This window comes from Tachyglossus aculeatus, chromosome 12 (genome assembly GCF_015852505.1).
Source record: "Tachyglossus aculeatus isolate mTacAcu1 chromosome 12, mTacAcu1.pri, whole genome shotgun sequence".
NCBI classification, from domain to species: Eukaryota; Metazoa; Chordata; class Mammalia; order Monotremata; family Tachyglossidae; genus Tachyglossus; species Tachyglossus aculeatus.
The window spans coordinates 16,123,885-16,138,059 of NC_052077.1; the positions used below are offsets into that span (position 1 = coordinate 16,123,885).

Consider the following 14,175-nt stretch of genomic DNA (forward strand, 5'->3'; position numbering starts at 1 on the left):
AACTTGCACCTACCCCAATGCTTGGAACAGTGCTTGGCACCTAGTAAGCAATTAACAAGTACCATAATCATTATTATTATTATATTGGTGAGAGACATTTACTCACCACTCCTGGCTTGGGACTAGTACAGAAACTATGTTTCCAGGCTAAGCATTAGCCTATCTAGCATCTCTGTTGCCAATCTGGATTACCATGGGGTGGTCAACTCTCAGTCAGGCTGGTCAGGGAAGAAATGTGACCTGAGGTCGGGGATGGGACTGCCCCATTAACCTGGGAAAATTGTCTAGTAGAAGCAGCATGGCTAGTAGAAGCAGCATGGCTCAGTGGAAAGAGCATGGACTTGGACTATATATACTTCACATATAGTAAGCACTTAACAAATGCCATTATTATTATTATTGCTCTGAACCACCAGGGACTGGCTTTACTGGAGAAAGGTCTCTTCAGGCTGATTCCCGGAGTGTTTCTCCACTCTACCAAACCAAACCTGACTTGTGAAAAGCACCTCATTTTACTGATATGATGGGAATGGGTTCATCAACTGTTCGTCAGCTGACTATCTTGTGGAAAGTGAATCTGCTTTCTTCCTCAGAAAGAAGGTGCCTCAGAATAGATCATCCTGATGGGCTGAATGGGTCTGTCTAAAAATTCATTGTGCTTCTCCAGTTTAAACAACATAACGTGACACTTTCATGTCACTCATATTCCACTGACTCTGGAGACTGGGCTAAAATAATAATAATAATGGCATTTATTAAGCACTTACTATGTGCAAAGCACTGTTCTAAGCACTGGGGAGGTTACAAGGTGATCAGGTTGCCCCACGGGGGGCTCCCAGGCTTAATCCCCATTTTACAGATGAGGTAACTGAGGCACAGAGAATTTAAGTGACTTGCCCAAGGTCACACAGCTGACAATTGGTGGAGCCAAGATTTGAACCCACGACCTCTGACTCCAAATCTCGTGCTCTTTCCATTGAGCCATGCTGCTTCTAGGTTTCCAAAGATGTCATCTTTTAGGCAGAATTTTTTTCAAATGCAGGGTAATGGAGCACTGGGCAAGGAGTCCAGAGAAATGACCTCTAATCTTCTAATCCACTGCCTCTATGCCTGTTGCCTCTTTTATAAGATGAAGTTATAACTGTGTCCTGCTTCCCAGAGTTAAGAAAAATAATTAGTTAAAATAGATGGAGCATGCTGTAACACCCAGTGTTTTTATCAGCATTGCATAGCAGCACCGAGAGTCTTCTAGACTGTGAGCCCGCTGTTGGGTAGGGATCATCTGTATATGTTGCCAACTTGTACTTCCCAAGCGCTTAGTACAGTGCTCTGCACACGGTAAGCACCCAATAAATATGATTAAATGAGAGAATGAATGAATGAAAGGTTTAGCTATTACAATCAGTGTTCCGGGTGTATTCACAGGTAACACATCACAGCTAAGAACTGACTGGTTGTCACAACTACTTCAAAACGATTCACCTCCGGTTACCTGGCTGGACTCCTTTGATCCCTTCTCTTTCTTCCTCCCACACTCTGACCTAATCCTCTCCAAGTTTTTCAATATTCTGGACCCCCCGAAATATTACAAGCCAACCCTCCTTGCTGGTTTCTTGATGAAATTTTGCTAGACTGCCCTGCTTCCATTTGCAAGAGAAAGCTTCTAAGGTAGCATCTGACCACCAGGTCAAAAGAAAATGCAGTTTGCTGATTCACAGCCTAAACAGAAACCTCAAGAGGGCATTTGATTGGATCCAAGTCTTTTTTTTTTTTTTTAAGATCCTCACAGATGAAAGTTTCATAACTTCCCTACTATCTCCTTCAAGTTAGGGTCAAGTTCTAAATCCAGCAGATTTGCTTCATTACAACTTGAAGCTATTTGCACTTGTTTAGTTGCTATAGATTCAGAGAGTAGTTAGTCTCCACCCTTCCCTATCTTCCTAGTTCTTTCTGACCACTTTCTGTTCCCACACAAAGAGTACAGCAGGAGGGTGATGAGCAAATGGAGCTGAGATTGCTGCCTCTGCCCTCCTTCCTTTCCAACCCTGTCTCCCTTCACTCACTGCCCCCAAACTCCCACCCCAGGGGAGCAGATGTACACTGATGTTCTGACCTGAAAAATAAGGCAAAGATGAACTCCTTCAAGCAGAAAAAGGTCAAGGAATTTATTCACTGTGAAATAATTATACCCACAGATTAGTAAACCAATGTCTGCCATTAAATGATAGCTGCAAGTGATGTTTTTCCACGGAAAATTCCCATCATTCTGGAAGCAGTAAAACTAGAGGGAGAAATACCCCATGAAACCAAATTTACTTGGAATGCCTTTCCAATCCACAATTAAAAAATAAGGGACTACGAGAACTCAGATCTCCACTCTCCTTGACTGATCACAGCAGAAATAAGACCTTTGATCTACACACTTTCATCTTTCCTCTCAAATGAATTTTGTAGTTTTCTTCATCCACGGCACAAAGTTGAAAAGTAATTTTAAAATAGATAAAAAGAAATCTGCCCCAAACGCTTTTAAAGTTTCCTGACTCAAAATATTGGGCAGTGGGGGCCACAAAACCTGGTGTCACAAGGGAGGTTAGAAATGGAACAAAGAATACATTAATTTGCTTTTTTCATTTTGAAGGACTACTTATTAATTATTAATTGTGCTTCCAAAATTCCTAAACATTGTCATAGAATCTAGCTCTACATCCTGGAAACAGTACACTCTGAAGACCCAAAGAAATTATTTATTTTGACATATAAGACCATAGGCTTAGCTACCGCTTTTCTGAACAGGTCTTTCTGAAGCCTGCAAAGGATAAATGATCATCTTTATGTACATCTATGAAAGGAGAGGCGCTAAGGTCATATGGAGCTTCAAGAAGACTCCTTCGGGGGACAAGGATTTCAAAGAAGGGTTTCATTCCATAAACTAGGAGTTGGTAAAAAGGAACAGAGAGATTGCAATGAATGGAGTGTCACTGTTGACCAAGTTTTTCCTCCATTCGAAGACAGCACTACTGAGAGTGAAATGTTTATCATTGTATGCAGGTGAGGCTGAAAATTATCACTATATGCAGATGTGACTGGACACACTGTGTCCAGAAAAGATAACCTCTTGCTGAACTGTTGCACTTGATACCCGCAGTGCCTGACCTTGATTTTATTTCTTCTTCTTGGTGTCAAAAGCTTCCACATACTCTGTTTCAAGGCAGTTGCCCCATGTCTCATTACCACAGAGCAGGCTGACCAATTCACAGTTGTCCACTTCTGTGCACCATTATTTAAGCTTTGGCTTAATGGGTTTTGAAGTATTTCCTCTGTTCACCTTGTTCATGGTTACTCTATTTCATCTTCCCACAGAGCAGCTGTTTGGGTGTCTGGCTGCTGTTCATCCTCTTCACATCTCCAACCCAGTGAAGATGGGATATCATGAACATTACTTCACTGATGAGAATCTACTTGTGTTCCAGGACCACACTGTGATCCCGTCAGGCCACTGGATATGTGCTGTGGGGAGGTAGGGGTTGATGGCACTACTCTAAACGTCAAAGGTAGCACATGATGAAGTGTACCAACCCTGCCTGTGTTGCTTCAGTTTCCTAGATCTCATCTATCTAGCTGCACAACAAACATTTGTACAATTAGGAGGAGGTAAATTACATAGGAGAAATCATTTCATTAAAAAATATCTCCAACTCCCCTTAGAATTTAGCAAGGTAAGTTAATTGCTCATTTTTAGAATCCCACATATAACTAGGGAAAACTGATCACTTTAGGGCTCTAGAAAAGTGGTGTGGCTTATGAAAAAGAGGGATAAAGGGAAAGACAGGAAGATGAGATCTTTGAAGGAAGGTTATGGATATGTGATTGAAGTGGATATGTGATTGACCCTCTCTCATGCTTGCTGAGGGATGAAGAGAACAGAAGTTTGCTGGAGAGGATCTGAGAGCTTCAGACTGAATGGGTCAGGGGCCACAGACCTCTTAGGAAGGTAAAAGGATACACTTGTTGGCTGGTGAGAAGTCTTGGTTTTCTAGTACCAAGCGGTTTTGGTAAGGTTTTGGTTTTGCCTGTTATTTACTTATGAATCTTTACTTATGAAACTTTACTTTCTTAGTACTTTTTACTATCCTCCTTAGGTTAAAGGAGCAGAGTGGGATCTGATTTCAGGAGGAATACATTACCTAGGAGGGAGAGAGGGTGAGATTTACAATCTTTCCGAGCCAAAGCCCTCAGCCTCAGGGGACTACCTCTTGACCCACTAGCCAATGCGGGGGTACAGAACACTATGATTCCTTCAGTCGAGTGAAGGTGTGAGTGACCAAAGTGGGCTTACTCAAAAGTGGGGCTCTGTGGCCACCCCTACGACTTGCCCCATCCCCTAAGGAAAGGAAAATCCTTGGGAGGGGTAAGGGTTCGGAACCTGAGGCTCGTCAGGCAACCGAACCCTTGACAAGCCAAGAAAATCCCAGAGGAAAGTCCAACAGTGACAGGTGCACAAGTGGATCAAAGATTCACCCTTAATGACACTCATTCTCCTGGATACAATCTCTCCCCTATCAGTGCACTGTTAGGAGTCCCCTGACTCAGACCAACTAGCCTGAGGAGTGACAACAGAGGGTTTGTTCTCCTAGAGCAGATCAGGATACCAGGAGATAGGTTCAAAAACAGAAAGAAACCCTTTATAGAAAAGCTTATTAGCACACCAAGGATTTATCTGAAGCCAATGATGAGCGTATTGTTCTTAGGGAACAACTGTTTTTCAATGGTATTTGTTATGCACTGGGGTAGATCCAAGTTCATCAAGTTGGACACTTTCTCTGTCCCACATGGGGCTCACAATCTACGTGAGGAGATGTTCCATGATGTGATTGTTATTTTCTTTATAATGATGATGATAATAATAATAATAATGGCATTTGTTAAGCCATTCTGTCTCCCCCTTCTAGACTGTGAGCCCACTGTTGGGTAGGGACTGTCTCTATATGTTGCCAACTTGTACTTCCCAAGCGCTTAGTACAGTGCTCTGCACACAGTAAGCGCTCAATAAATACAATTGACTGATTGATTGATGAAGCACTTACTATTTGCCAAGCACTGTTCTAAGTGCTGGAACTTGGTTAGATGCCACGACGTACGTGGCAATGCCTTAACCATATATGTGTTGTAAAGGCCACTAGGACCTCTTCCATCCTCCTCAAGGGGAGTGCTAATCTTCTCTCCTTCCATACAACACTTATATTTGCTAAGTTTTTGTCTGTGTTTGCATCCCTGGTTAAGGCTCCCCAACTGTGTTCCCGTAGTAAAACTAGATCAGGTTAGAGTTAGGCAGCTCATTTTTAGGGCCACCTTTTCTAGTTCCTATCCCCAATCAGGATGAGAGGTTCATCATTTTATAGGACCGCCCAGATATCTAGACTGCTCCCAAAGAGTGCTGCTGACTCATTGGCATTCAGGTCACCCATGACCTGTGCCCACCACTGCTTTTGACCAGGCTAAAGTGCAGTGGGGCAATGTCAGTGCGGCCAAAGTCAAGCCAATATGAAAACGGATCCATCACTGTGGCATTCTTTTCATATGGGCAAGATTGCTGCAATTTTTCCTGAAGTGTTGGACTAGGAGAGAGAGGGTTCAGAGGCAAGGACACTTAGGATAAGTGGCCAATATGCAGTGGGCTTGAGGACCACGCTCTGTCCCAAGAGAAGGCATGCTGGGTGAAACAATGGGAGATGAATCCATAATCGTGCTGATCAGGAAAGGATGGTTAGTGACAAGTCACTGACTCAAGAGTTGACTGTCATCAAAATACAAGAGGCCACTTAGTATATGTGAAGAGAGAAATGAGAAAAGGGAATACTGGGTGAATAACTCAAATATGTGAGAAACCCCAAATTAGAAATATGAGATTGAAAGTAAAGACAATTAAGCAAAAATAATTAGGCAAGTTCCAAAAAAGTCATTGCATTTTTTTCTTCCCACCCAATTAACTACCTTCCTGATGTCCTTCAGATTTTTCTTACAATCAATTTTTTTTCAAAAAATCATTGACTTCATGATCTTGACAGAAGACATCTGCTGCCTGACATCAACTGAGAAGCAACATGGCTCAGTGGAAAGAGCACGGGCTTTGGAGTCAGAGGTCATGAGTTCAAATCCCGGCTCTGCCAATTGTCAGCTGTGTGACTTTGGGCAAGTCACTTAACTTCTCTGTGCCTCAGTTCCCTCATCTGTAAAATGGGGATTAAGACTCTGAGCCCCATGTGGGATAAACTGATCACCTTGTATCCCCCCCAGCGCTTAGAACAGTGCTTTGCACAGAGTAAGTGCTTAACAAACACCATAAAAAAAAAACTATTTTCCAGGAACACACTGCTTATCCAATTCTTGCATTTTGCCATGTACCTACTTAATCATTTATTAAGGGCATAAAGGCATGGACTCAAGAAGGAGTACTGATCTTTGAAATATCACATTACTGGGATTTGAAAGATGTTGTAACAGCAATAGCCAAAATAAGAACTCACTAGGTTATTTAGTAAAGACTGCTTTGCTTCCAACTGTTTACAAGTTGAAGGCAAGATTTGCCTCTATAATCTGAAAATCATTATAAATTGATTTGAATGATTAATGTCACAGAGCAGAATCAAATAGTCAACTTGTTTTGTTAAACACATACAATGTACTAAGTGCTGGGGTAGATAAAAGATTATCAAGTCACAGAATCAAAGAGTCAAAAAAAATCCCATTTCTTCTTGCAATGTTCAAAACTGTTAATTTTTAACTATTCAAAATCTCAACAAGTAAACACTTCTAGCAGAGGCTAGTGTAAGAGTGCAATTATGCTGTTCATTCATTCATTCATTCAATCGTATTTATTGAGCGCTTACTGTGTGCAGAGCATTGTAGTAAGCACTTGGGAAGTACAAGTTAAGGTCACTGTATTGGGAGGAGTGCAGTGGATGACAAAAATTATATGACCCTAACAGACTCTCCTTGAGCATTCTAAAAAGTCACCGAGTTTATGTTGACAGTGAAAAGTCAGTAAAAATCCACTCAAAACAAGAAAATATTTACAGAATATTATCTTTTCGTAGTGATGACATATTGAGAATTGAACAAAAATGAAGGAATCAATCCCGATAAATGACTTCAGAAGACAAAATGCTTTCTCCATTTTCATCAATTCAGAAAGCACACAGACACATGTTAATGAGCAGATTGTCAAAGATTACCACAAGCTTCATTTTCCTTTTAATTGAAAATATTAATGTTTGGGTTGGACCATTAAATATATATGTATATGTGTATATATTCATTCAAATGCATAGATTTATATTATCAAGCTCAGATACAAAAAAACTGGCTCATTGTTTAGATGTCAGAAACTACTAAGTTTTATTTATATACAGCTAGGTTGAGCTGTCCCTACTTAATATTGATAGTATCGTATTGATGTACTTGCAAAGGTCTAAATACATTGGAAAAAGTCTAAATAATGCCTATGTACAGACTACTCATATTCTCAACCCTCATAAGTCCACTGAGCACAAGAGCATGGAGTGGCATTGCCAGGAAGATAAACTCCTCAGGCGGGAAACCTGGAGGACAGTCACCAAGCCCCAGATTCTTGCATGGAGCTGGGGCAGGGTCTGGGAAAGGAGGAGGGCTTATCTTGCTGGGTACAACTGTTGCTTCTAATCCTTCCCAAGTTGCCTAAAAAGGGGCAAGATACACCTCAGGGGCAGTATGGCCCTAAAGGAAAGAGCCCATTAGGGAATCAGAGAACCTGGATTCTAATCCTGACTCTGTCACTTGTCTGCTGTGTGACCTTGGACAAGTTACTTCGCTTCTCTGTGCCTCAGTTACCGCATCGGTAAAATGGGGATTAAGACTGTGAACCCCCTGTGCAACATGGATTGTGTTCAACCTGATTAGCTTGTATCTACCTCAGGGTTTAGCATAGTGCCTGGCTAAGCACTTAACAAATACCATAACCCCACCAAAATGAAAATAACAACAACAAAAATGAGGACAAGCCCAGCCTAACCTCTAAGGGAAGACATGCAACCCCATGACTTCCTGGGAACCTAGAAGTTCCAGCACAAGAGGAAACTAAATGGAGGCAAACACTTTAGAACCTAGATTAAGCAGGGGATTCGCCACAGAGAGAAAACCACCACCATCACGTGATGGTGTCAAACGCTTGCATACGTGGAGGAATGAATGATTTTTCTGGTTGATAATATCATGTTTTCTGATCATGGAGAGCATTTTCAACACAACCCCTTGGCATATGGTTAAATTCCAAATCTTATCAAGAGACACAGTGGTCAGTGGAATGAGCAGGTGTCTGGGATTCAGAGGAAAGCTGGATTTCGAGTCCCAGCTCTCCCCCTGGCTTGCTGTGTTACCTGGGGCAAGTCACATACCCTCTCTGAGACTGAATTTTCTCATCTTTAAAATGAGAATAATACTTCGACCTCACAGGAGTGTTGTGAGAACAAAATGAGGTAACTGATAATGGAAAATAGAAGCAAAATTCAAATTGAAGACACCGATTTACTGTCTCATACTGCTTGTGTTAAAACTTAATATGGAGTTGAATATGGAAAGACAAAGTCACAAGCTCCTTATTAAGCTTAATTGGAGTTCTTCATGACAAATTCCTTATTTTTCCTTTTGGATATCTTGCCATGTCACACAAGTTAATATGCGAGGTATTCTATCAAGCAGGACTAGTCAAAGAATTCAATCAAAATAATTACCTATCTCTCTGCAAAGCCATAAAGGAAATCTGCCTCTCTAGAGTCCATAATTTCAATAATCATCTTTATCCCTTTCTCCTCACTCCTTGAGTCAAGCATATTAACAGTCAAGATAGTGTTGTATTTTCTTATGGTATACTTACTATCAGGAGGCATCTTTTCGGTAAACAACTTACAGTATTCTCTAAGGAGTTCAAAGTTTTCCTGATTGATGCTTTCTTGCAAAGAGACATCTCCAAACCTAAAATAGCAAATCAGGAGAGAGATGAGATGAAAACAAGAGTGCAGTTTTGATTCAGCTTTCTCACTTCATGGACAGCATGTTCTCACAAGTAGGGGAGACTTGGTCTTTATTTTTCTAACCAGTTTTCTAGGTGCTTTTTCCTCCAAAACACAGAAGGCTCAAATGGTTGAAATAGAGGTTTCCTTTCACCACATATTCCCTCCCATATGACCATGTACTTTACTCTTCAGACCACCATCTAAGGCTGATGCTTCGATGTGGGGTGACCAGTTTCCTGATGATGCTGTGGACTTTACTTTGCTCCAAGGGAAGTAAGGCACTGCTAGATGTGGCTGTTCAATAACTATGTCTCTGGGCTGGGCAAGAGACAGCCTTCAGGATGCTTTCCATCACCTCGCCCCCTCCTACCTCACCTCCCTTCTCTCCTTCTCCAGCCCAGCCCACACCTCCTCTCCTCTGCCGCTAACCTCTTCATTGTACCTTGTCTCACCTGTCCTGCCATCGACCTCTGGCCCACATCCTCCCCCTGGTCTGGAATGCCCTCCCTCCGCACATCTGCCAAGCTAGCTCTCTTCCTCCCTTCAAAGCCCTACTGAGAGCTCACTTCCTCCAAGAGGCCTTCTCGGACTGAGCCCCCTTTTCCCTCTCCTCCTCCCCATCCCCCTGCCCTACCTCTTTCCCCTCCCCACAGCACCTGTATATATGTTTGTACAGATTTATTACTCTATTCATTTTACTTGTACATATTTACTATTCGATTTATTTTGCTAATGATATGCATCTAGCTTTATTTCTATTTATTCTGATGACTTGACACCTGTCCACATGTTTCATTTTGCTGTCTGTCTCCCCCTTCTAGACTGCGAGCCTATTGTTGGGTCGGGACCGTCTCTGTATGTTTCCGACTTGTATTTCCCAAGTGCTAAGTACAGTGCTCTGCACACAGTAAGCGCTCAATAAATACAATTGAATGAATGAATGAATGGTTCCGAGTGGCTCATTAGTTGCTCAACGTACCAAGCAAGGGGTGCGGGGCTTTGAGGTTATGGGGCTGCATGGCATTAATTGCCAGTTGGAAGGGCAGTGGGAAGAAGTGGTGAAGCTTCTGCTCTTCATACCCCATCTTAGCTGCCTCTCCATCCTGCATGAGAGGGCCTTAAGTGGGCCGGGGGGCAGTGGAGAGGAGTGGGTGTACCAAGGGCCATCTGATTCATTGGGCTATAGCTTTCTGAATGGAGTGAGCTACTCAAAAAAGACTGCACCCTTTCCAGCTTTTCATTTGGTTTCCATCCCCATCAGAATGGCTTTCATCCCTGTCATATTGGGAATGAAGAGGAGGCAGTATGGTCTGATGGAAAGAGCATGGGTTTGAAAGTCAAGGTCTGGATTCTTGTTCCTCTGTGTGACTATGGGCTATGAATATGCCTGTCTGCTACATTCATTCATTCAGTCAATCATATTTATTGAGCACTTACTGTGTGCAGAGCACTGTACTAAGCGCTTGGGAAGTACAAGTTGGCAACATATAGAGCCGGTCCCTACTGCAATATTGTACTCTCCCAAGCACTTAGTACAGTGCTTTGCACACAGTAAGCACTCAGTAAATATGACAATGACTGAGTGAATATCCTATCTGAGACTCAGTTTCTTCAAGGATAAAATGGGGATGATGATACCCCGCCTCTCCTTATCATACAGGAGTGGATATTGTGAGAGTAAAAGGAGATAGCTGATGTGAAAGCACTTCAGAAAAATAAAGGCACTTTAAAAATCTAAAATATTATTGGGAGAGAGATTTCATGGCTCCTTTAAGGATCTAAATAACTACATTAGACATATAATGTTCTAACAACGAGTCTGATGGAAACCAAGGTCAACTGAAATTTTTCCATCGAATCCCTTCTCCCTCCTTTCTTAAATCAATTTTCCAACAGCAGTCCGCTCTCTGCCTGAGGAAGTTCAGGCTGGCTGCAGATGCCTCAGGGAGCGAGCGTCATGGCAGGGAAAGTCGTGTAGCCCTTCGCAAAGATGGTGACTGTGCTGCCCTAGCAGAGATGGCCACAGCATAGAGCCTCTCTAACAGGGCAGTGGCAGAGTTGTGTTTCATGCACAGCAGAGATGATCTATTAGTGGGGATGTAAACTACGGTGTAGGTACCGAGCTACCCAAGGTGCTAGGCTGAGGGTGTCTCTTTGTGTGCTCTTTAAGGCAGAATTCTGCAAACCATGTATAACTACGCTACACTCGGCGCACATGAAATATAATATACAAAAGCATGCTGGGTCCCTAGCATAATATGATGTAACCGGGTCATGTATAATGTTGCGCACTTGTGCTGTAAATGCAGCATATGGAAGTTCAGGGAGGAAGACCACTGGCTTCATCCCACCTCAAGGTGGTCAAATTTCTGAAGCTGCTTTGGAGAAAGGTGACACTCTCCATGGCCATGAAGAAAAGAACACTCATTTGGCTAGGTCTTCAGGCGTTTTCAAGATATGAGGGACTGATCAGAGGTCCTCATCAACCTATGAGGTCCTCATAGGCCTCATTGGAGGCCTATCCCCAGATTACTTTTGGTTTGCTTACAGAGCATAAGTATCAGTCATCAAAATACTTTTATTCCCCAGATGAACCGTTTCTTGACGATCTGAAAGAGTTGGTAGACTGTTGGGACTACTTTCCTTAGTATAGCCGATTTTTTCCCCCTCTAGCTCAAGCTAAAAAATTAGAGCTGATATAAGGGAAAATGTTCATCATGATTCTAACAAACTCCTATATGTGGGAACATCTGGGCTGCACAGCCTGCCCAAGTGAAACCGAAGCGTGAATCGTCCCCTGGCAGCTTACCTCTCTGCAAGGGTTTGCTGTTCATTGATTCCAACATTAAAGAGCACTGGGTACACATGTAGTAGCTTCCCTTCCTTAATCTCTATTGGCAGCAACTCAAACACCCTTGCTGGAAGTTTGACCTCTATTACATAATGTTCACTAGAGTGAAATGAAGAAAACAGGAGAAAAGTAGTTAAGGTTTCACCTTATATATCTGGCTTCTGGATTCCACAGAAAAGCAGCTACCCACACAAAGGCATTTAGAAAATAGCCTAAAAATGCTTAAAACTGCCCTCTTTTCTAGGTTATAATTTTAATTCTATCGTTATTATAAACTATATTTATTGCGTGGCTATGATGCATAAAACTGTACTAGGTGCTTAGGAGTAGTAAGAGACCCACCCATGCCTAATGGAGAGACAAGTGTACAAACAGACACTAATTGACAAAAATAAAATGGGCAAATGCATAACAGAATACAAAAGATAAAACCACAATTAACCAATTAAGCAAGCAAACAAACAACAAGGGAAGATTCAGATATACACACTGAGGTGGAGGGGTGTGGCTAGGAAGAAGTAATCAGGGAAAATTTCTTGGAGGAACTGACTTTTGAAAAAGGGAGCTTTGAAGTCATGGTTTGGTAGAGCTGAGATGGGCGGGCCACGGGAAGTGAAAACCACAAAACAATGGGCTGGAGAATGAAGTCTTTAGCAAGAAGGAAAACATTAGTTCAGGAGGAGCAAAAAGTGCAAATTGAGATGGAGCAGGAGATCAAAGTGGAGAGATAAGAGGAACACGGTGCTGAAGAGACATAAAACCAATGATTAATAAGAGTTAATAATAATAATAATGGCATTTATTAAGCGTTTACTATGTGCACGGCAATGTTCTAAGCGCTGAGCACTATTCTAAGCTCTGAGCACTGTAAAGAGTTCTGGTTTTATGGAAGAATATATTAGTGTTTTAGAAAGCTATGTGAAGTGATGTGTAGGACAGATCAAAGATGGGTGAGGCTTGAGAAATGGAGCTCAGTAAGGAGGCTGCTCCAGTATTCCACATTGGAAGTGCTTAGCACAGTGCTCTGCACACAGTAAGCGCTCAATAAATACAATTGAATGAATGAAATGAATGATGTGATGCTGCTGGTGGGCAGAGTATGTCTACCAAATCTGTTGTAGTGTACTCTCCCGAGTACTTAGTACAGTGCTTTGCATAGTATACATGCTCAATAAATACCACTGATTGATTGATGAGGGCTCAAACCAGGGTGATGCTGTTGGGTGGAGGCAAAGCCATGGACAAATGAAATATGGAAGAAGAATGGGCAAAATTTACTGACAGAATGTGGGAAGCAAACATCAGAAATCAAGAGGACGTCTGTGCTAAGGGCTCTTGGATCAGGGAGGCTGAAGGTATCAGTAACAGGAAAATTAAAAGGAGGCAAAGGTTTAGGAGGGAAGATAAGTTGTCTATAGGCCCTAGCACCTCAGTGGGTCACCTAAGTGAAGATGTCCAGGAGGCAGGAGGACACCTGACATTGTGAACCAGGTGAGAGGAAAGGGCCAGAGAGGTGGACTTAACAGAGGTGATGTCACGCAACCCACAGGAACAAAAGGGAACAAGATATAATTATAAAGTAGTTGAGATTTGGGAAATATCAAGGGAGTTTTTGTTTTTCTCTCCAACTATTGGGTAATGGCCCCTTTGCCCCAGTTGGCTAGACCTGCCTTTTCACCCAAGCCCACTCCAACATCCCTGCTGGAGGCTGTGCACTTTTGGGGGATGAATGCTCAAAGATTGGATTTGATGGCATTTCTACAAGGAAAGAAAATGAAAGGGTGAAGTCAGATAATAAAGAAAGTTTATCTGTTGCTTCTTGCTATAGACTAGAGATAGGATTATCCAGAAATCTTTAAGATAAACCATTTAAAACAGCCTACACCACAGGGAGCGGGGTCCAGAATTCACCAGTCTTGTCATTTCAATCCCTATTTTTCCTTAGTTTCTCCTGAAGAAAGTGTGAATATAAAATGGTCTGCCTTGGGGAAAATCAATGACTATCCATTATTAGTGTGAAGAAAAAAATTTTGATTAATACCTCATGTTATTTTTCTGGGGTAAATGATTAACAGAGCAGCAGAAGCAGAGTTGCCTAGTGGAAAGAGCATGTCTGGGAGTCGGAGGACCTAGGTTTTATCTGCTGTGTGACCTTGGGAAAGTCACTTAACTTCTCTGTGCCTCAGCTACCTCATGTGTAAAATGGGGATTAAGACTGTGAGTCCCATGTGGGACATGGTCTGTGTCCAATCTGATTAGCTTGTATCTTTCCCAGGG

The 14,175-nt window shown here is 42.2% G+C and overlaps 1 protein-coding gene and 1 non-coding gene across 3 annotated transcripts in view; both read right to left on the reverse strand.

Moving 5' to 3' along the window:
- Positions 1–14,175, reverse strand: part of INPP4B (inositol polyphosphate-4-phosphatase type II B) — a 514,133-nt gene that overhangs the window by 45,759 nt on the left and 454,199 nt on the right. For both annotated transcript variants that reach the window (XM_038755090.1, XM_038755091.1), the window contains 2 exons: positions 11,857–11,997; positions 8,909–9,006 (listed from right to left, as the gene is read on the reverse strand). In XM_038755090.1, coding sequence (XP_038611018.1) covers positions 8,909–9,006; positions 11,857–11,997 — 239 coding nt within the window. The remainder of the gene's footprint in view (positions 1–8,908; positions 9,007–11,856; positions 11,998–14,175) is intronic.
- Positions 5,112–5,236, reverse strand: LOC119935998. Its single transcript, XR_005453593.1, has one exon. It is a non-coding gene; the product is annotated as a U6atac minor spliceosomal RNA (small nuclear RNA).